The sequence below is a fragment of the Garra rufa genome, chromosome 17 (genome assembly GCF_049309525.1).
Source record: "Garra rufa chromosome 17, GarRuf1.0, whole genome shotgun sequence".
Classification (NCBI taxonomy): Eukaryota; Metazoa; Chordata; class Actinopteri; order Cypriniformes; family Cyprinidae; genus Garra; species Garra rufa.
Genome location: NC_133377.1, coordinates 29,842,649 through 29,865,737, shown reverse-complemented (window position 1 = coordinate 29,865,737; position 23,089 = coordinate 29,842,649). Strand labels below are relative to the sequence as shown.

Here is a 23,089-nt window from a genome sequence, read left to right as displayed (position 1 = left end):
GCAAAGAAACAATGCTAAATACTTTTTTGCTGTACTCATTTTAATTGAGAAAATATGTAATGTTTATACTTTTAAAATTTCAAGTAAAAAGGTGATTAAAAATGGAAAAATTAATTTTGGCTATGGGCTTTTTAAACTTTTTTTTTTTCAATGTAGGTGTATTAATGTATGAAGGAAAGTAAAATCATGTGATATATAAGACCAGACATTTCAATCAAGTGTATACCAAGATCTAAGATGCAGACTTTCCCGTATGCATTTATTTACATTTTAATCTAAAATAAATAAAAAAAAGTCTATGGACACGTAAATATTAACAACTTATATATTTACAAGTCAAAACATATCCATAGAGGGGTTGTGTAGTCATATATCTTATTACAGAATACTCTTTGAATTTAACTAGAAGTTTGAAGAATGTCAGCAAGCAAATGTGTTAAAATATTAAGAACATTTTAGATCTGTAATTGTTCAAATAAGATGTAAATAGATACTAAATACTAGTTTAAATAAACTCCATACTGGTTAACTTTACATTTTGCTCTTGGATAATGACAATTAAGTTTGAGATTCAAAAATGGACATCATTACACATAAACATACATGCATTGAAAGAAGTGCACTTGTATGTATATATGCTCTAATTTATTTACACAGCTTTTATTTCGTAAGCTTAGATGTTATTGTTTACTATATTGAATACTGAACAGGGGAAATAAAATAGGAACCCATGAGTCTACAAGAAATTATGATGCTCACAATCAATATACAATTGAAATGAACTGGAACCAAATCAAATTCCTCTGCAAACCTCCATACTTTAGTAAGTATCAATTGAGAGGATGCAGCATTAATTTAAATCATACAAGGAAAAGTTTTTGGCCAAAAAATCTGATCAAAACAATTTGAATATACCATATTTATAAAAGTATAAGGCAAGCAAAATAGAAATTTAACAATAAATGGAACTGATTAACAGAAATACATGGTCAGATACATGGTCTAAAACAAAATGGAAACGGGAAACTTCATAAACTCTTACATTCCAACAAATATATAAAGAGTATGTCACAAAAAATAGTTTATGACATTTGGCAAATAGGAAAAGTATAATTCACACAAACGTTTTCAACCCTAGAACTATAAATGGGCTACAAACATCTACTTTTACATGAACCTTGCTTGAAGCGATGCCTCAGTGAAAACTAATGGATGTATACTTTCTTTAAAATGATTAATATGAAACAAAACAAGCATTCACACACGTTTATGAACAGCAGCCAAACATCAAACACATTTTCGCTCATTTCAATCTCTCAAGTTCTACTTGGTTAACAGTTTAACACTAGTCTCGGTGAAAATGGAAAATATTTTGCATTGTTTCAAGGAACACGTAACGGTTTAGGCTCTCCATACAATTTGCATTCAAGTCCTCCTTTTCTAATGTGAAGCTACTCTTGGAGGTCCTCCATCTCCACGTCTGCCGCAGTGGTTATCTTCTCCGGCTCAATCTCTGGGATGTAGAGACTGTGCTTCAATTTCATCAGCTCTGCCATGTTGAAGCCTAAAAGTACCACAGCCTTGGTTTTCTGGATGTTCTTCAGACACCTGGTACGCTTGGAGCCAATCTGGCAAGCGACGTCAGTTTTGTTAAGCATTAAACGGCTACTCAGGGCAAGGATCTCCTTCTTGAGCGGGTAAGGTTGTGTATTGAAGTACTTATTGACAAACTCACGACGATCTTCAAAGGAGCGGAACTCCATTCCAGCAGGATCCAATGCTAATTGCACAGAAGGATCGATTACTATTTCAGGTAATGGGAGGGTCAGACCAGCCAACCGATCTCGCTCGAGTTTCCTCTTCCTTGCCAGGCGTTCCTCCCGCTCTTTCCTATTGGCCTCCATAGCTTCCTTGAAGGCTATTTCCAGGCGCAACTTGCTCTGCATTTCTGCTGGCGATTCTGGTGGATGTGTGGCAGGAACAGAGGCTTGAACTGAAGTTGGAGTTGGGCCGGTGATTTGTTTCGGATGAGCCGGGTACGACACAACTGCTCGGTTTGCTCTGGGAGTAACAGCTAATCCTAAATTCAGTTTATCACTATCCTTGAGACTCTTCGGTACACTGCGGCATTTAGCCAAGTGGACAATGATGGCCTTGGTGGTGGTTTTCCCAGTGTACACTCCCCCACAGTAGAGGCATCGGTATGATGGGGTTTTCAGTATAGCATGCAGAGTCGGCACAATGAAATGCTTCTCTTTGAGATGCATTTGGTAGCATTCCTTGTTTAGAAGCTTCTCCGAACAGAAGGGGCACTCCGTGCTGTCAGGCTTGGGTGTGGGCATGTTGCACGGAGAGGACACGTTGCCAATACCCAGAGGATTGTTGGGCAACATCTTCACAAAGATCAGATCGAGGGAGCTTGTGACCAAGGCAAGGTTGAGCTCCTTTTCACCCATGATTAGCTTAGGAGCTGTGGTCCTGATGTCGAAGTAGGGGAAAAGCAGATTCCCAGAATCATCAGTATAGAGTCGGTATTCACGCCTCATGAAGTCACAGTTGCTCTTTCGGTTCACATTATGTTCATTCTGAATATGGTCGACAAGCTGCTTGATGGAGTAGAAGAGCCCCGAACAGAATAAGCAGTTCATCCCATGAAGCAGGTGTTCGAAAACTCCCTTTTCTGAAATCAAGATTTTGCATGTCAGGCATTTCACTGTCTTGTCTGGCATCTTCTTCAAGAACGGAGCACGAGCTGCTAGACCAACCTTGGGCAGTTTAGCCGCCTCTTTGTGAACCTCTGGATGCGACTCGTAGATATCAGACGGGAAGAGTTCGTTACAAATAGGACATGTGATCCACTTCTTGGTTTGCTTGGGGGCTGACAAAGAGCTGTTTGGTTTGTTTTGCTGAACAGGTAGGCTGTTCTGGGATACAGGCAAGGGTGGTTTGCTGCCTCCTTGGGAGTTATTTCCTTGGACCGATAGGACCTGCAAAGGTGCCAGAGTGTAGGTTGGCAAGCCGTCCACTTTGTTGCCAGTGGGGACCAAATGGCTCAGAAGTGATTGAGAGGTTATCATGGTGCCTCCAGAAGCGGGTTGATTTACGGGCATTCTTGGATTAGCAGCGAGGGACTGAGGTGCCGGTGGCCTGACAGCAGGTACATTAAGGCGAACACCTGGTGGTAAGACAATTTGTCGGGAAACGGGCTGCAGTTGTGACTGACTAGGTAGGCCTACTCTGACAGACATCTGGCTGGGAGGAATGCCGCTAGGAACAGGAGGCATGGCAGGTCTGGTAATTTGGGGGTTCTGAAAAGTCAGCGGGACTCCAGGCCTCAGTAAACCCTTGGCCTCAGCGCTTGCGAGCTGAACCAGAGCAGAAGCTTGACTTGGGAGAAAGGCCTGGCTACTTCCAGGGGGAGCAATGACTGCAGAACCACAATTTTCCGGTCCTTTCATTCCACCAGCGGCCAGGGTAGAAGTCACCGCTGGCTGATCTTTCATCATCAAGACAGGTGGAGTGCTTTGTGTTTTCGGTGCTAGAGCAGGGTACTGCTTCTTACTATCAGCTTCAAAAATCAGAGCTCTGATATGAATATCCAGCTCCTTGTGCTTTTCTGAGGTTAGAAGATGATACAGCAAGTGTTCGGATGTCTCCGCTGACACGTAACACTTTTTGCAGTAGAATTTCTGAGACCTGTCTCCTATGGACAGAAGTTCCCGCTCTGATCTCTGCCCAGCGTATTTATTCAACGTGGAAGTGTAGTGATAAAGAAGAACATGCTTTTTCACGCTATACAAAAGAGTATCTTGTATATGGCATCTTCGGCACTGAAACACGGTGCCGTTCACAGCCCTCGCAGGCAGCTGAGGGAGAGCCACAGTCGGAGTTTCTAATGGAACTTCCTCAACATGGAACAACTTGAGGTGCCTTGAGACCACTCTGGGGTGGGCTATGAATGGGCACGCAGTGCATGCTGAAAGCTTGCACAGACGTTCTTCTTCATCATGGTAGCGTTGAATGTGGGTTTTGTAGGCATGCCAGGACCTAGTAGAGAACTCACATAAGGTGCAGCACAATCCTCTCGTCCGATATTCCCACTGAGGATGGAAAGTTACAATTTCAGCCAGTTAATATACAGTTTTTGTTCAGTAAAGCTAAAATAATTTACTAAAGTGACACTTTAAGTTCACCTTCTTTTTCCACCGGCCGTCATACCCATCGGATAAACTGGGCCAGTCTGTGGCATCAAAAACATTGTCTCCTGGGTAAAATTCCTGGAGTTCCTGATAAACAAAAAAGATAAATAAAATTTTAAAATGTAAAGAAATTTCAAGTAAAAGGCAATTTTCCTACACATGGGATTTCAGTTGTAGTGTATTTTATTTTCAATTGTACGCTGTCAAACAAACATACCTGGCCCAAATTAAGACATTCTTCAAGTCCAAATTCTCCAAGAATGTTTTTCACTTTTCGCCTTGTTCTGCGGATCTTCTCCAACCCTCTGACTGGAAACTGGTACATGGTCCTACACCTGAAAGATAATCACTTTTTGTTTTTTTCCACTTGGATGATGTAATTATTTTGATTTGATTTCTCTTTAATTTAAAAAGAGTATTGAAATTAGTTTTATACTTATGCAAGACTACAATAATGCTGAGTGGCATATTTAGGTGTATGTACAACATTTCTAAACCAATCACTTTTTGCTAACATAGGCAAAAAAAAAAAAAAAAAAAAAGGAAAGAAAGGGGGAATTGTTTGGCCTTGCTGTCTCACGTCACTGTAGTTTTTACAGACTGAATGAACAGAAAACACACACAAACTCCAAATTGTACAAAATTAATTTTTTGGAAATGCATTTTAACCTGTACTTAATCTAAAAAAAAAAAAAAAAAAAAAAATCACAAGACACTGACCGGCAACAGTAGTTATAAATATGTTTTAACTATCTGGTCAAAATGATTGCTAGGGACAGTTAAGTATTCTCTGATTACTGGTAGAAACATGTCCCTAGCGCACCTCCAAACCTTTGCAGCTTGCCATTTTGAGTTTTTGTTGCAACTCTTTGGGCACCATGTTAACACCCACATCATTACTATGGAAACCAAGAGATATATACCGGATACTGACTAGTGACCGAGCAATGGATCCAAATACGTTCCTTGCAAAATATCTGGTCATTCAATTCAGGTTTAAATAAACAAATAAAAAAACTTTATAATGCCGTCACTAATCCGTTACATAGTATATATCATTACATATTGTTTGACTGCATTCATTTATACACATGCACATATTTCTTTAAAAGGTTTCCAGTTTTAACAAATGTCTATTTCTATGCTACAACATGCAGCTAAAAATATGTATATTAGTAAATTATATAGTATATCAGTATATTAAACCCCATCTAAATATCTACTTGTTGTAATATGAAAACAGCACAATGTTCATAATTTAGGAGCAGTTTAATTTCATGAAAATACAGTGGTGGCCAAAATTATTACAACACTAGTATTTTCACCAGCTAAAAAATGGTTAAGTCAGTTATTTCTATATTTTGCTGTAGTGTGTCAGTATACCAGTGTACATTTCCAAACACTCATTTTGCCATTAATTGTAATAATCCAGTGAAATTTTTGTTTGCACAAGGAGTCTGACAACAGCCAGGCTGTCTGGAATGACATGAAGAAACAGAACAAACTGAGACAGGCCAAATCCAGAAGAACTGTGACAACGTCTCCAAGATGCTTCAAGAAACCTACCTGCAAAGCTACAGTACTGTTTTAGGCACTTGTGTAAAAATGCTGTAAAATGAGGATGCTGTCAAAAATAATGTCATAAAGTGGCTTTCTTTATCAATTAACTTCTATCAACTAATTTAAATCAACCATCTATTCTGTTTAAAGCAGCTTTTGCCCAACATGCACTTGCGCATAGATTTTCAGGTAGCTTTCAGGTAACAAAAAAAAAATCTCACTGGATTATTACAATTAATGGCAAAATGTGAAATGTAAACGGATATTTCCTACTGACACACTTCACCAAAAGACAGAAATAACTGACTTAAAACCATTTTAAGGTGGTGAAAACACTAGTGTTGTAATAATTTTGGACACTGTATGTCTGTTACATTTCATCCCAAAATATCTATTATCATTTTTGTGACATTTGTATGACAGATACACATTCTCCCTTTTACATGTGTGTGTGATATATGTATACATAATTATCTATTATTTCTATGTATTCTTTCTTTAACGTAAGTATTCAAATCGATGTCTCACTCTAAATAAATATGTTGTCCGTTTCCTCCAAATTAAAATATCAACCGAAGTCCCTTTTGACCTAATTATTTTCTGACCCTGGATGGTTATCACATCTCCATTACAGTTATTCAAATAATGAAAATTAGATTTTCGCATTAATAAGAATTTGTCATTTTAAAAAGTGCTAAGAACAATAAACGTTCTTCATTCTCTTTATGTAAAATTTAATTATTTTTAATTTGTTGTGAAAAGAGTTATAATGTTGCTGGCAGGTCATAAGTGCTTCACATCTTTGCCTGTTGAACGTGCAGTGATTATAATACCAACAACATCTGATGAATTCAGTACTACAGCAAATTATACAACACATCTCTACCTCGTGTAATATCTACACGAATGCTGGAAACAGACATGCATGCTAAACCTACATCTACGCATTGTGAACTAAATACAAAATGTCAAATCTTAGCATCCATCAATCAAATGAAGCACTTTCGATCGCACACGTTTGCATTATCATATCATATCATATGAGCGCCAAAATGCATATCGAATTCAAGCTGTAATTATTTATTTATCGCAAGCATGAGCCGCAACCGCTGACAAAACATACCCACGCCCGCCAAAGCAGACGGAACAATAGTCTAACGTAACTCTAAACTAGCCAAATGCCATGCATTAAGCGCCCCACATCGATATGAATTCGACAGGAATGATTTCACAAAACAACTGATTCCATCCAAGAACGCGCGGTTCGAAATAACGCAGTGATGTCATAAAGTAACCTCTTCGCCGCTCTGGACTAATGGGCTTCGTTCTACTTCCTGATCACACCGAACCCGCAACAACTGTACGCAAAAGCTAATGTTCCCACTGCTATCTAATTGTGAGGACATTACCTTTTTTCAGCGCCACACCGACTCAGGGAGGGGATTTAGCTACTTTCACCAATCCGCGTGCTTGCCAAAACCGACGAGAGAAGCTGTGGAAGCGGTGTAGGATGTTGAAACAATAATTCTGCGCCCTCAACTACGGAAACCAGCAAAGAAGAGTATTTATTAATATTTGCAAGTAGGACTCATTTATTGTGCTTGCCGTTTAGAGTCGAGAAAATGGCGCATTGAACAACTGGGAAGTGACGTCAGGGCATAATTATCATACTGCGCGCCTGGCCAATCGCATTTCAGCATGCTTGAAATGGAAAAACTTTCTTGTATATCACTCCTGCCGGTTTTCAGTGGTAATCACGTGGCGTGGTAAGTCTAACTTTTAAGTTGGACCTAGACCGGTTGTGGTTAGTTTCAATCTTTTAAGTACTCTTCATAATGAGGCATTTTCTTAAATGTGGACTGGTCACGAGGGGGCGCACTTACATGTAATTCATAGGCACAGACACTAGATGGCACCTTGGGCAGTCAGCTGGTTGCTGAGCAACGGCACAAGATGGGAGGGGTCTTGTTGCTGAAGTCATATCACACCACTAGTCTTCATCCAATGGGTAACAAGTAATTTATACTAGCAAAGGCATATTACAAAACGGCTTATAGCTACTTGCAGTGACGGTGCATGAAATTTCTAACATTTCAAATGTTTTTTTTTTATTGATGGCAAACTGTTACATTACATTATCCATGTGAAGCTTTTTTGTTTGGATTGCAACAAATTTATTCGCATTTTTTTTTTCCAATTTAATAATTTCAATCCAATATAAAAATATTTATAAATAATGCAAATTCCAGCAAATTTTCATGGGGTTTTATTTTTATTCAGCGATTCAATATTGTTTCAAATATTGATTGCGATCATCGTAACATGCGCCATATGTTTTATAACAACGTTTTCTAATTTAGTTTGCAGATTGTTCTTTATATTGGAGACTCTGTGTGTAGTTTTCTAAGAGTTGCCAGGTAATGACTGATGAAAAGTGGCTGACTTTCTTAGACACTGTTGATTATTTAATTTATTTTAATTTAAATTTTGTAATGTTCACAGTGGCTAAAATAGTGCTAAGCTAGCACGTTGTGCGATTTTGTTATATATGATACAATTTTCATTTTTAATGTTTTAGAAAATCAGCTAATGTTTTTCGAAAAATAAGTAGTTATATTATTGGAGGCAAATTTTCATTTAAATGTTAAGCAACTTCAAGTGTCATCCTTCCGCCACAAGATATAGTCCATAAATTAAATGGCGAAAGCATACTAAACTTGTGCTACATGCATTTTTATGAATATGAATGAAAGTGAGAATATCCACCTTATTTTTCCTGTAAGAGCTAGCTCGCGTCCAGCTATTTTTAGCTTTTACCATTTGCTGCACTTTATTTTTCTCGTTATTTTCGTAAAGCGGATAATGAAACGCAAGTCTCGCACATTCACAGAAAATGGCTTACTTCTACATTAAAAAATAAGGTGGATAAACATGTGAATACGTTTTTTTTTTTGCTGTATTTTGCTGTGTATATAAATACAGTGTTCATATTGCAAAACACCATTTGATTTGACCAACAACTGAACAAATTGTCGCAAACTGACCACTTAAAACACAAACGCCCTCTATGGGTGCTGTGCAGTAAAATAAACAGCAGCTAGTTTATAGCTAGGTTTTTAATTTGTACGTATTTGTCTGTGTTTGAAATTTAAATTGTGGGTCTTAAAACTGTTGAATGTAAAAAAAAAAAAAAAACATTTCCACAGACACAGTATTTAGTTTCTTCCTCTGGCAGACAACACATAAATGACAATAAACCACTTGTATTGACTTCAGTACTGTAATTCACTTCACTTGACTCTACTGTATTGACCAATCAGAAATACAAATGTTTTCATATGAACTTAAATGACCCTCTGAGGTAAATACTGTCATGACTGTATAATCTTATCATCTGACAAAAATTTCTTTCCCTGATGCCATTTTCTAATCGTTTTCATACTTTTATTATGGTCTTGACAGTTTCACTTATGTAATATCTGTTTTTATTATTTACATGATCATAAATCAGGAACAAAGACATTTCAAGAAATTATAAAAATGTATCATTTTATTTAGCAAGAATGCTTTAAATGTATCAAAAGTGATGATAAAGACATTGTTACAAAATATTTTTATTTCAGATAAATGCTGTTCTTCTGAATTTTCTATGCATTAAAGAAACTTGCAAAAAATCTACTAAACTGTTTTCAACATAAGTTTTTTTTTAGCAGAAATCAGAATATTACAATGATGCTAAAAATTTAGCTTTGAAATCACCGGATTAAATTACATTTTAAAATACATTCAAATAGAAAACAATGAACCACAGGTATTCAAAAGATGGACTGTTGTAACAAGAGATTTATTATCAAACTGAAGTTCATTTCAAACAGTGCATGCCACAACATACAAATTTCGATTATTATAATCAGTTGTTTAAACATGACTTTTTCCTTATCTGGAGATGATCATGAACTTCCAAGATCCTTGGATGAAAACTGTTCGGAATGTGAAACGAGAAACCATACTCCAAATACAAAAGTTGCATGGACTGTAAATACTACATACTATGCTCCAAAGTTATGAAGAGCTAATCGGAACATGTCGTTGGTGCAGACCCATTTGTTATCTACATTCTTCAGCAAGAAGACTTGTTGAAAGCCCATAACTTGGTCTTGATCAGCCTGTAGAAATATATAAATAAAAGGATAGTTAATCTAAACATATATTTTTTTAATGTAGTCACCTTTGGCCATCCTAGATGTAGATGAGTTTATTTATCAGATTTAAATCACTTGCTGGTTAATGGATCTACTGCAGTGAATGGATGCTGTCAGAATGAGTCCAAACAGCTGCTAACCAAGCCTGAATTTATTTGATTCAAATTACAGCAAAAACAGTAACATTTTGAAATATTTTTAGTATTCAAAATACGTTTTCTATTTGAATGTTAAAATTGAACTTATTTCTGTGATTTCAAAGCTGAATTTTAAGCATCATTATTCCAGGCACATGATCCTTCAGAAATCATTTTAATATTCTGATTTGCTGCTCAAAAAACATTTCTTATTATTATGATGTTGAAAACACCTCAGTAGATTTTTTTCCCAAGTTTCTTTGATGCATAGAAAGTTCATAACAGAATGTATCTGTAATAGAAATCTCTTGGAACAATGTTTTTATCATCACTTTTGATCAATTTAAAGTATCCTTGCTAGATGAAAATGTTCATTTCTATAATACATACATATACATATATAGGGTGCGATTTGTGAAAAAAAAAAAAAAAAAAAAAAACAGAGGGGGGATGCTTTTGAAAACTTTTTTTTTTCTCTCTCCAAAGGCAGAGGTTGACCAAACTGTTAGTGTAATCTGTTAATAACGCGCATTATATACCCGTCGTTTTAGGCAAGAACCAGATAAGAACCAGATAATGAGTGTCAGGTCATGTAATGTTTTTAATATGACGAAAGATGTATTATGTGATCACAATTTAATCAAAACATCATAAAGTAGGCCTATTAATAGTAATGATTTAATTTCAAACAACGAATACATTTAATAGGGAAGGTGAGCAAAGTATCAACAGAGCTTTTTGGAAACTCTGAATCAGTAAATCACTGCGTTGCAAAAAGATTCACTGTTTCCAGCACTCCAATCGGATCGCGAATCATTTGATTGAACGTTCAACTTCAAAGCGCGTATGGCGAATCATTTGATTCAGATGACTTTAAAGCACGTATCGCAAATAATTTGATTTAGATCGGGACGTAGGAGCGGCTTAGCGGGACGTTTTATCCCCACCGTGGATAAAAATAATTCAGCAGAAGCAGGGATATATACACAGTACACACACACAAATATATATATATATATATATATATATACATACATACATACATATATATATATATATGTATATATATACACTGACTCCAAACTTTTGAATGGTATAGTGTATAACGTTACAAAAGCTTTTTATTTCAGACTAATTTTGATCTTTGGATCCTTGTATTCATCAAAGAACCTTGAGAAAAATTTACTCAACTGTTTTAAATATTGATAACAATAAAAATGAAATAAAAAATGTTCCTTGAACAGCAAAATAGCATATTAGAATAATTTCTGAAAGATCATATGACACTGAAGACTGAAGTAAAGATGCTGAAGATGTAGCTTTGATCACAGGAATAAATTACATTTTAAAATGCATTCAAATAAAAAGCAGTTATTTTAAATGACTACTTTTTTACTGTACTTCGGACCAAAAAATTGCAGGCTTGGAGAGCAGAAGAGACTCATTTGAAAAACATTAAAAATCTAAAAAAAGATTGGTATTGTAGTAATGCTTGTCGATCATTTTATGTCTTTGAGTCATTTTAACTTTAAATTATGGCTTCTGGTCAAAATACCAGTCAATAATCCATAATAACGTTTCCTCCAGTGAACAAGTTGTCCTCTCATATAAAAAAAAAAAAACACTAACATATTTCCTCAGAATAGTTGTGGACTGTTTTTTACTTGTAAACAGTGCTTGATCTGTACGTAATTTATGACATTTTTTTTTTCACTGGAGAAAGTAATATTGCAGATAGAGGGCTCATTTTTCATCATTAAGTGTCTTAATTAAAATGTTTTCTTACAAACACAGCTTTTCATTTAATAAGACATTAGTTGATAGACTGGGGGAATGTGGATTACTTGTGATGTTTTTATCAGCAGTGTGAACTGTCATTCTGACAGCACCAATTCACTGCAAAGTTTCTGCAAATCTGTTCCGATGAAGAAACAAACTCATCTACATTTAGGATGGCCTGAGGGTGAATTTCAGTTAAAGCATAATTTTCCTTAAACAAAAGTGTATAAGTCTACTAATTAAATCTACATTTTGACAGCTGTCTGATGAAACAGTGCTGTTTTATTAAATGTGGTCTTACTTTGAGCTGGCCCATAACCATACTCATGACACAGCTGTCTGGAGTGGGGTGATGGTCCTGAGCGGTGATAATGTGCTGAATGGTCTGAAAGGGAAGGCTCTGCGAACAGACACATTCCATTAGACATAATCAGGAAGACAATCTGTACATGACAGTAATGACAAATGTAAAAGAAGTTAACTTACACTTAGTTTGGTCATAATTGCAGTCTTCCCTTGAAATCCCTCCCCTTCCCATGTCAAACAGGAAGCCTCAGTCTAGAGAAAGAAAAATGTAACATAATCAGATAGACAAGTATAGAATGAAGTACTAAAACACAACAGACACAATATTCTACAACTAAAACACTATAAAGGCGGGGTTCGGAACCTAAACTCGCGTTCACTGACAGTCATTTTACTCGCAATATTCCACTTAACTTACATACAAATCGGCGAGCTTCACGCGGTCTGTATCAAACTGCTGATAATAGTGTTGTACGAATCCACTGCCGATTTGCTCCCACATCGGTTTCTCCGCCATTGTTTTCGCCGTGTTTTTTGAAAGATCCGGTGCAAGTTTGAACACACCAATTTCCACGTGTAGTCGAATCTGCAAACAAACACTGGGAATCAACTGTCTGATCACAAAGTTAAACGAATGTACACCACTATTTTATTAAATTGTCATTCTATATAATGTTGTGTGTAAAATATTCTTGCTGTAGATATTATTTTAAAACTTACAAATAACTACCTCAATGTGACGGCAACACTACCTGGGTTGAGTAGCTTCGCGCCTTATTGGCCGGAACAAGAAGCAGCGATGGAAAAGTCAACGGCAGATCTGAGATCAGCTTTTAGGAGAGTATGTGAATCAGATGAATTCAGATGTTAGGAATCATTCTGGATGATTTCTTTTGGGTCATACGAGACGAATGCACAACAATTATATGCATATAAACATAAACGGACAAAAGACAATTGATAACTCACAATAAAAAGAACTTTAATGTTTTGTTAAAGTATAAATAATTTTATGCAATGCAAACAAAAATAAAGATTTCACTTGACTTCATAGTAATATAAAATTAATAATATTATAGACCTAAAACAACAAAAAAGCAAATGGATTTACACATAAATCCAACTAATTTTAACAATTTTTTTGGAACCTCAAACAATATTGGAGCATTTTGTATGTTTGTAGAAGCATAAATAAATAAACCATCAAACCGAGCGTGTATCATCATTATTATATGTTCTGTTCATTATTGTACATATTTATTCATGTCTATTCAATAGTTCACCCATGTAAACATTTTCCATTTAATGTCTATCCGTTGTCTTTTGCTAATACACATTTATATAGCTGCTTTATTTGCACAAGCACAGCTAAATATTGGATTTGACAGTGTATTTCATTTTTATCCATTTTTATTTTTGTATTGTAATTATTATAGGTTACATTTGTAAGATTATTGATATATAGATTATTTCAATATACTGTACGATTTTTATAATGATTGTGTTATATGTTTATATCATGTGAAATGTACGCCTTGTCTTGTGTTTTTATGTCAAACACATTGTAACTATAGTAAATTAATAAAAGAGAACTAAAAGAGCGTTGACCGGTAAGGACTTAGGGTTGGGGTAGGTGTAGACGTTAATAAAACACAATCTAATAGGTAGAACAATTAATTTCATTGTTAGTTTCCGGTCTGAGCTGTATACCCTCTAGCCACAACCAGAAATGATGGCATAATAAAAGTGGTTGTGGCTAGAGGGTATACAGCTCAGACCGGAAACTAACAATGAAATTAATTGTTCTACCTATTAGATTGTGTTTTATTAACGTCTACACCTACCCCAACCCTAAACTTAGCCCTTACTATAATACAAAAAAAGTATTATTGTTGTACAGTGTGACAAAAATAACGTTAGACTGATGTGCGCATGCCCAGTAGCCATAGCTGTATCCCTTCTAGACTTTACCATCATTTCTGAAGTCGCTTGGGCTCTGGGATCGCCTGTCCATCTATAATTTCATGCAGGCGGCTCGATTAGGGCCAAAACGTGTTCTTAAAATATGTTCAAAGTCCTTTGTGTATTTTACAGTTGTATGAAAAATTAAAAATCTAATTAATATAAACGACAGTATTTCTTTATAGAATATATGTACCAGGCACAATACGGACAGCTATGAATTCGCAACTTTCAGTAGAAGTCGGCTACGTGTTGTCTCACGGATGTGTTTACTGCTGCTGTAGAAGTTAAATGCATAATCATGTCTGGGTCTCAAGGAGTCACTGCTTTGTGTGAAAATCCCACGGAAGTGTTTCTGGATGTTTCTAAATTGCTCATTACATACGCGGACAATATTCTTAGGTAGGTGAAGTGTTCCGGAGACATTCCAGAGAGCCGGTGGAATGTTGTTATGCCTGAATGTCTGTTCTGTATGTGGGATTGCTGTCCACCAGACAGTGTATAACCATATTGTTTTTTAAATTCCTTATTTTACACTCATGATATTGTACGCGAAACCTAGACTGCATATTATTTCTATCGCATTTCTATGTTTTGTAGAAACCCAAATGAGGATAAATACAGATCAATTCGTATCGGAAACCCAACATTTTCCACCAAGCTTCTACCTATCAAAGGAGCAGTTGAATGTCTCTTTGAGATGGGATTTGAGGAGGTTGGTGCCTTGCATTTGACTGTGTTTATTTATGTAGATATATACACCTTAATGGCTTCAAAGCATAACATGTCAGATGTGCTTTTACTGTGTCCATGTTAGGCTGAAACCCACCTGGTGTTTCCTAAGTCAGCATCTGTGGAGAAGTTGAGGCAGGTGCGGGAGACAATTGCCACTGAGAGGGACCAGAGACTTGGTGCAAGCAAAGCTGCATCCAGCCAACAAAGTGCTAGAGTTCCTCCAAGTTCTGCCCCACCACCACCACTACCTTCTGCTTCTTCTGCAAGCTGTGCTTCTACCACTGCTGTCCCTACACCTGCACCAGCTGCTTTGCCATTCACCGTAAGTCTTTTTATTCGTCCTACTACTCAGTTTTTTTTATAGGTCTTAAGGTCTTATTTGAGTGTTTTGTTTTTTTTAAGAATATCAAAAATTTGATTTTTAGTTTATAGCTTAAGTTTTCTGCACTTCCAGTTAAAATAGGGAAATTAATGGGATAGTTCACCCAAAAATGAAAATTCTGTCATTAAATACTCACCTTCATGTCCACCTTATTTTGTAAGTCCTTCGTTCACCTTCAGAACACAAATAAAGATATTTTTGATAAAATCATGCATCGTAATACTGTCTTCATAAAATTAAAGTTGAACCACTGATGTCACATGGACTATTTTAATAATGTTCTTACCACCCTTCTGGGCCTTGAACATGGTATTTGCGTTGCTGTCTATAGGGTCAGAAAGCTCTCAGATTTCATCTAGAAATATCTTAATTTATGTTTGAAGATGAACGATAGTCTTACGGGTTTGGAACGACATTATTGACTGAGTTTTCTTTTTGGGTGAACTATCCCTTTAATAATATGAAAAATAAATTGTTTGACTGTAGCATTTTCATACTCTTTTCACCTTTCTCTTTTTGTTTTCTGCTATATTAGTCAAGCAGCGTGACATTTCTTAGGACTCTGCAGTCAAACTTTCAACATGTGTTGATATACGAGAGCCCTGAATTGCAGCAGAAAGCTCTGAAGTGCGTACCTCATGAACTGCTGAGATCCAGGGCTAAAGAGCGCTTGAAACATGCCAAGGATGCGGATCCAGGTTAGTAAGAAATCCTATCATTTTACATCAGTTTGATAGTTTTACATAAATACATTTTGATATTCTTTAGAATGTGATTTTGAAGTCTTTTATTCAGCAAGGATGCATTAAATGGATCAAAAGACATTTTTAAAGTTACAAAAGTTTATATTTAAAATAAATGCTGTTCTTTTAAACATTTTATTCCTCAAAGAATCCTAAAAAAATGTATGATTTCCAGAAAAATATTAATTAGCTCAACTGCTTTTTAAATATTAAAGGAATAGTTCACCCAAAAATTAAAATTCTGTCATTAATTACTCACCCTCAAGTTGTTCCAAACACATAAGACCTTCGTTCATCTTCAGAACACAAATTAAAATATTTTTGATGAAATTTGACGTGCTTTCATTGGTGCTCTCATGAGCACAGGGTGAAGACTGACACTGAAGAGAAGAAATTGTTAAATAAAGTTATTTTTGTTTTCTTTTTGCACAATAAGTATTCTTGTAGCTTCATACAATTACGATTGAATCACTGATGTCACATGGACAATTTTAACAATGTCCTTACTACCTTTCTGGGCCTTGAACGTGTCAGTTGTGTTGCTGTCTGTGCAGGGTCAGAAATCTTTCGGATTTCATTAAAAATATCTTAATTTGTGTTCTGAAGATAAACAAAGGTCTTATTGGTTTGGAACGACATGAGGGTGAGTAATTATGACAGAACTTTTGGGTGAACTATCCCTTTAATAAGAAGAAAAAATGTTTCTTGAGCACCAAATCAGCATATTAGAATGATTTCTGAAGGATCTTGTAGAACTAAAGACTGCAGTAATGCCTGCTGAATTTTTTCCCCTCATTTAAAATTTTTAAACAAACCTGGATGATATGAATACTCCAGACTCATGTGTTTGTGTTGTGTTCCACTTTCAGCATGCAGTCTAAGTGAGGAGGACATGTTAGTTCTAGAGCTGTTGCAGTGGTTCAAAGGGGACTTCTTTTCCTGGGTGGACAATCTGCCATGTAGCCAATGTGGAGGTGCAACCCAGGCTTCTGGATCCCTCCCTCCCTCAAATGATGACCTACGCTGGGATGCAGGCCGTGTAGAAAACCATTACTGTCACACCTGCCAACTCTCCACTAGATTCCCAAGGTACATCTGCTTTTTCATTACTATCAGCAAGTTCCAAGTTTCACCCAAAAATGAAAATCGTATCATTAATTACTCACCCTCATGTTGTTCCAAGACCGCAAGACCTTTGTTCATCTTCTATTTACAAATTAAGATATTTTTGATGAAAAATCTTTGTGGGCCTTGAACATGGAAGTTGCTGTCTATGCAGGTTCAGAAAGCTCTCAGAATTCATCAAAAATATCTTCAGTTGTGTTCCAAATATGAACAAAGGTCTTACAGGTTTGGAACGACATAAGGTTGAGTAATTGATGACAGACTTTTCCCTTTAAAAAATTGGCATAGAGGAATAGTTCACCCAAAATGTTGTCATCATTTACTCACCCTTATGTCACTGCAAACCTGTATGACTTTCTTTCCTGTTCCTTTATCCAGTTTCAGACAAAAGGACAAAAAATGACAAAAGTAGTCCATGTGACTCTGAAAGAGCAATGTTATTCATGTCAATATGGTTGCACATTTCTTTTTCCAGGTATAATCACCCAGAGAAGCTTCTGGAGACCAGGAGAGGGCGTTGTGGAGAATGGGCCAACTGTTTCACGCTGCTCTGCCGAGCCTTAGGCCTCGAGGCCAGATATATCTGGGACAGCACAGGTACAAATCATACAGCATTACTGTATCACAATGATATAATTAGTGAATAGAAACACTCAGTTTTGTCCTGCTTTCAGATCACGTGTGGACCGAGGTCTATTCTCAATCACAGCATCGCTGGCTACACTGTGACTCTTGTGAGAACACATGCGATAAACCCCTACTGTATGAAATCGGCTGGGGGAAGAAACTCTCCTACATCCTGGCGTTCTCTAAGGATCAGGTTGTGGATGTGACATGGAGGTACTCCTGTAAACACCCAGAGGTCCTTTCCAGACGCACACAGGTACAGGACACATGGCTGCTTCATACGCTTAATGGACTCAACGCTACGGTACGTCATCCAAAGTGCAGCACCTTTCATTATTCCTTCAAATAAATGGTTCTGACTGTCATTACCATTTCATACCTGTAGAGGCAGCAGTCTCTAGGAGCAGAGAGGAAGCAGCAGCTGTTGCAAAGACTGCTGGTGGAGCTGGTGGAGTTTATTTCTCCCAAGACTCCGACATCTGGAGAGCTGGGAGGGCGCATCTCAGGATCTCTGGCTTGGAGGGTGGCTCGAGGGGAGACTGACGGAAGTGACACTAAAGGGGTGAGATGATCATCTATAAAACATTTTTTTTTTTTTACTGATTATGCCATTGGAGATATTTTATATTATTATATGTGACCACAAAACCAGTCATAAGGGTCAATATTTATTAATTGAGAGATTAATGCATCATCTGAAAGCTGAATAAATAAGCTTTCCATTAATGTACGGTTTGTTAGGATAGGACAATATTGTCCGAGATACAACTATTTGAAAATCTGAAATCTGAGGGTGCAAAAAAAATCTAAATATTGAGGACATAAAGTTGTCCAAATTAAGTTCTTAGCGATGCATATTACTAATCAAAAATTAAGTTTTGATATATTTATGGAAGAAAATGTACAAAATATCTTCTTGGAACATAAACATATTTTTTATGCATGGTTCCTTCCAGGATGAACAGGAACATGTCTTCATTCCTTCAGAATCTGAAAAGCAAAACAAGTTATTCCACATTTGCTACAACATGACCAAAAACTGTTACTTCAGACGGAGCAATGGCCAAGAGACTATCCCAGGATGGCAGAGAGGTGCTTGGAAGACAGAAAATGTGTTCAGGAAAGAAGAGCATGACTGGCAGATGGTTTGTTTCATTTAGTCGTTTATTTTTTTGAAGAAACTACCTCTCTTTATATAACCAATATTAGTGATACATTGTTTTGTTTTTATGTCTAATTTTACTTATTTAAAAAAAAGGCATATTTGATGTTACATTTCATTTCTTGATTATCATATTTTTTAAATTAAATTATTATTTTGATTTATAATTTTGTTTAATATTAATCTGGTAGTATCACTTGTTGAGTTTTAAGGCTGAGTTTTCAGCAGTCGTTACTTATTTTGCTTATTTTTATAGAAACCATGACACATTTTTTTCAGGATTCTTTAGTGAATTGAAAGTTGAAAGGAACATCATTTGTTTGAAATGGTATCCGTTTGTAACATTATGAATCTTTACTGTCACTTTTAACTTAAACTTCGTAATGAAAGTAATTTGACTTTGCTAAATTAAAGTATTAAAAACTAACTGACCCTAAAGTTTTGAATGGTTGTGAATAGGCCATTAAATGTAAGTCTTTAGTGCATTTCTACTTGAAGGCCTTTGTATCATTTTAGCCATTGTCCCCTTAAAGGGATAGTACACCCATAAAAAAAAATCTATCATTAATTACTCACCTTCATGTCCTTCCAAACCTGTGAGACCTTCATTCATCTTCAGAACACAAAGATATTTTTTGATGACACAGCTGACACATTCAAGGACTAAAAGGTATTAAGGACCATTAATAAAATAGTCCATGTGACATTAGTGGTTCAACCGTAATGTTATGAAGCTACTAGAATACTTTTTGTGGGCAAAAAACAACAATAACTTTATTCAACAATTTCTTCCACCTTTCTGGGCCTTGAACATGTCAGTTGGGTTGCTGTTCATGCAGGGTCAGAAAGTGCTCAGATTTCAACAAAAATACCTTAATTTGTGTTCTGAAGATGAATGAAGGTCTTACAGTTTTGGAACGACATGACGGTGAGTAATTAGTGACAGAAATTTCATTTTTAAGTAAACTATCCCTTTAAAAATATTTACTAGCGTTTAAATGCAGTACTTACAGTGCTGGTTCTGTGATTGTAGGTGTATTTGGCACGAACAGAGGGCTCCTCCTTTGGGAAGATAAGCTGGAGATTTAACTGCGCTCCAGTAGGAATGAAGATAAAGTCCGCTTCGGTCCGAGCCTTCAGCCAGACCTTCCATTCAGGCAGCGTGCGCTGGAGTTTACGTTCTGCCGAGACCACCGTAGAGTTCCCTGGAGGTATGAGTCTCACTGTTTGATGCATCAGCTCTGTGCTTTGTGTACCAGGATGAATCACTACTCTCTGTGCTTCAAGAGCTCATTTCTGAAATGGCTTTTTAAATGTAACATGATTGCCACTAATTAAGCTTGATTATAATATTAGTAATCGGTTTGTTTTCACAGATGGTGAACTGCACTCCTCTTCAAGTCTGTCCGGAGGCAAAGAGCTGATTGTGGAGGCGGAGCTCACAGGAGGAGAGGGTGAAGCGTCATGGCAACATGCTCAGCTCTTCAGACAGAGTTTAAAAGACGAGGAGAAAGTTCTATTTGAAATTTTGGTTGAGATGGAAGAGTCTTAGCATGTACACAGCTCTTGCAAGTACTCATTAGGACATTTTTCATCATGGGTAAGCTTTTAGTTTTTCTTTTAGATGCAACCCTGCAATCAAGGGTTTTTCTTTTAAAGGCGTAGTTCACCCAAAAATGAAAATTCTGTCATTAATTACTCACCCTCATGTCGTTCCATGTAACTTGTAAGACCTTTGTTTATTTTCGGAACACAAATTAAGATATTTTTGATAAAATCCAAGAGCTTTTTGACCCTGCATAGACAGCAACACAACTTAAATGTTCAAGGCCCGAAAGGTAGCAGGAACATTGTTAAAATAGTCCATGTGACGTCAGTGGTACAACTTTAATTTTATGACGCTACGAGAATCATTGTACTCTCCTCAATGTGTGTCAAAGACTGACACAGAACAAAAGAAAATGGTTTGTTTTCATAACATTAAGGTTGAACCACTGATGTCACATGAACTATTTTAACAATGTCCTTACTACCTTTCTTGGCCGTTTGAACGTTTCAGTCGCATTGCTATGCAGGGTCAGAAAGCCCTCCGATTTCATGAAAAATATCTTAATTTGTGTTCTGAGGATGAACAAAGGTCTTACGGGTTTGAAACGACATGAGGATGAGTAATTAATGACAGAGTTTTCATGTTTGGGTGAACTATCCCTTTAAAGCCAAGCATGTCTTCTTACTATATGCCATTTTGTGGATTTACTCTTTTATTTGTCGTCCACTAGCCAGAAATATTTTACTGTGAATTACTCTGGAAAGCTGGTCGATTATAAAAACTCAACTGAACTGTATTGTAACATGTCAAATAAATGTGATTTTAGATGTGACCAGATTTGGAAATGAAGAATACTGCAGTGTTCCTAAACTAGATTTTAGAGTTTTTTATAGAGTTTTAAACATCTCTGTTATACATCATACTGACTGTACATCATACTTTCCTGTTCATAAGTGTAATGATATGACCTTTTAGCCATACATTAAATTATTTAATTCTTCAGTTGTGTATGAACTCTTTATTACCTTATAGTTGGACTAAGGGAATAGTCACCCCCCAAAAAACTGAAAATGTACTTGCCCTCAAGCCAGCAAAGCAGTTGAAGTCAAAAGTTTACATACACCTTGCAGAATCTGCATAATGCATGTTGTTTATTATTTAGTACTGACCTGAATAAGATATTTCACATAAAAGACATCTACATATAGTCCACAAGAGAAAATAATAGTTGAATTTATAGAAATGACCCTGTTCAAAAGTTTGCATTCACTTAATTTTTTTAATACTTCGTTAACTGAATGATCCACAGCTGTTTGTTTGTTTGTTTAGTGATAGTTGTTCATGAGTCCCTTGTTTGTCCTGAACAGTTAAACTGCCTGCTGTTCTTCAGAAAAATCCTTCAGGTCCCACAGATTTTATGGTTTTTCTGCATTATTGCGTATTTGAACCTTTTCCAACAAAGACTATGATTTTGAGATCCATCTTTTACACTGAGGACAGCTGAGGGACTCATATGCAACTATTACAGAAGGTTCAAACACTCACTGATGCTTCAGAAGGAAATAACAATGCTTTAAGAGCCAGAGGGTGAAAACTTTTGAACGGAATAAGAATGTGTACATTTTTCTTATTTTGCCTAAATATTTTTTTTTTTTTTTCATTTAGTACTGCCTTCAGAAGCTACAGAAGATACTTACATGTTCCCCAGAAGACAAAATAAATAAAATATACCCTGATCTTCAAATTCAAAATTTTTCCTTTTGAAGCATCAGTGAGCATTTAAACCTTCTGTAATAGTTGCATATGAGTCAGTCATTGTTGAAAAGGGTTCAAAAACTGAAAAACAGTGGGCAGTTTAACTGTTCAGGACAAACTCATGAACAACTATCACTAAACAAAACAACAGCTGTGGATCATTTAGGTAACAACACAGTATTAAGAATCAAGTGTATGCAAACTTTTTGACAGGGTAATTTTTATAAATTCAACTATTATTTTCTCTTGTGGATTTTATGTGAAAAATCTTATTCAGGTCAGTACTAAATAAAAAAATAACATGCATTTTGTATGATCCCTATTATTTTGGGAAAATGATTAACATTTTGCAGATTCTGCAAAGTGTATGTAAACTTTTGACTTCAACTGCAGATGTGTTTGTTTCTTCATATAAACATTTTTTTTTCATATAAACAAATTTTAAGGATTTTAGCATTAGATCACTTGCTCGCCAATGGATCCTCTGCAGTTGCCAAAATGCCAGATTTTTGTGAGCATTTTATTGGTGAGCAACATTTCTCCAAATCTGTCCTGATGAAAAAACAAACCACTGTTGTCACATGGACTTTTTATCAATGTCCTTACTACCTTTCCAGGCCTTTTAATGTGTCAGTTGAATTGCTGTCTATCCAGTGTCAGAAAGCTTTAGAATTTTCATTTTTGGGTGAACGATCCCTTAAATATTATTATTGGAATGCTTCTCAGCCAATCAAATTAAAGAATCTAAACTAACTGTTGTATAAATAAGAGATAACATGCTATCAGCCAGTCATTAGTGTTAAATAAACCCGTACAGGTGGTCAGGACACATACTTGAAGCAGTCAGCTAACTGACAAATACATAC

At 36.2% G+C, this 23,089-nt stretch overlaps 3 protein-coding genes across 5 annotated transcripts; 1 reads left to right on the top strand and 2 right to left on the bottom strand.

The window, feature by feature from the left end:
- Positions 1–632: 632 nt before the first annotated feature.
- On the bottom strand, positions 633–7,474 carry adnp2b (ADNP homeobox 2b). The gene is made up of 4 exons (XM_073821974.1): positions 7,169–7,474; positions 4,417–4,534; positions 4,194–4,286; positions 633–4,100 (listed from the first exon to the last, which is right to left on the bottom strand). Exons 2-4 carry the CDS (start codon positions 4,522–4,524, stop codon positions 1,452–1,454), a joined length of 2,850 nt encoding a protein of 949 aa, XP_073678075.1. The 5' UTR covers positions 4,525–4,534; positions 7,169–7,474; the 3' UTR covers positions 633–1,451.
- Positions 7,475–9,584: 2,110 nt separating this feature from the next.
- nutf2l (nuclear transport factor 2, like) lies at positions 9,585–12,983 on the bottom strand. 3 transcript variants are annotated; one of them, XM_073822269.1, is made up of 5 exons: positions 12,936–12,983; positions 12,602–12,769; positions 12,364–12,435; positions 12,179–12,277; positions 9,585–9,925 (listed from the first exon to the last, which is right to left on the bottom strand). In XM_073822269.1, exons 2-5 carry the CDS (start codon positions 12,698–12,700, stop codon positions 9,809–9,811), a joined length of 387 nt encoding a protein of 128 aa, XP_073678370.1. In that variant the 5' UTR covers positions 12,701–12,769; positions 12,936–12,983; the 3' UTR covers positions 9,585–9,808. The 3 variants fall into 3 exon arrangements, with proteins under 3 accessions (XP_073678370.1, XP_073678369.1, XP_073678371.1); XM_073822268.1 differs by having other exon boundaries at positions 12,914–12,959; XM_073822270.1 differs by having other exon boundaries at positions 12,904–12,955.
- Positions 12,984–14,393: 1,410 nt separating this feature from the next.
- ngly1 (N-glycanase 1) lies at positions 14,394–21,470 on the top strand. Its single transcript, XM_073822019.1, has 11 exons — positions 14,394–14,547; positions 14,746–14,860; positions 14,963–15,202; positions 15,798–15,960; positions 16,875–17,094; positions 17,606–17,727; positions 17,805–18,061; positions 18,143–18,319; positions 18,714–18,902; positions 19,953–20,130; positions 20,296–21,470. Exons 1-11 carry the CDS (start codon positions 14,447–14,449, stop codon positions 20,469–20,471), a joined length of 1,938 nt encoding a protein of 645 aa, XP_073678120.1. The 5' UTR covers positions 14,394–14,446; the 3' UTR covers positions 20,472–21,470.
- The last annotated feature ends 1,619 nt before the right edge of the window (positions 21,471–23,089 follow it).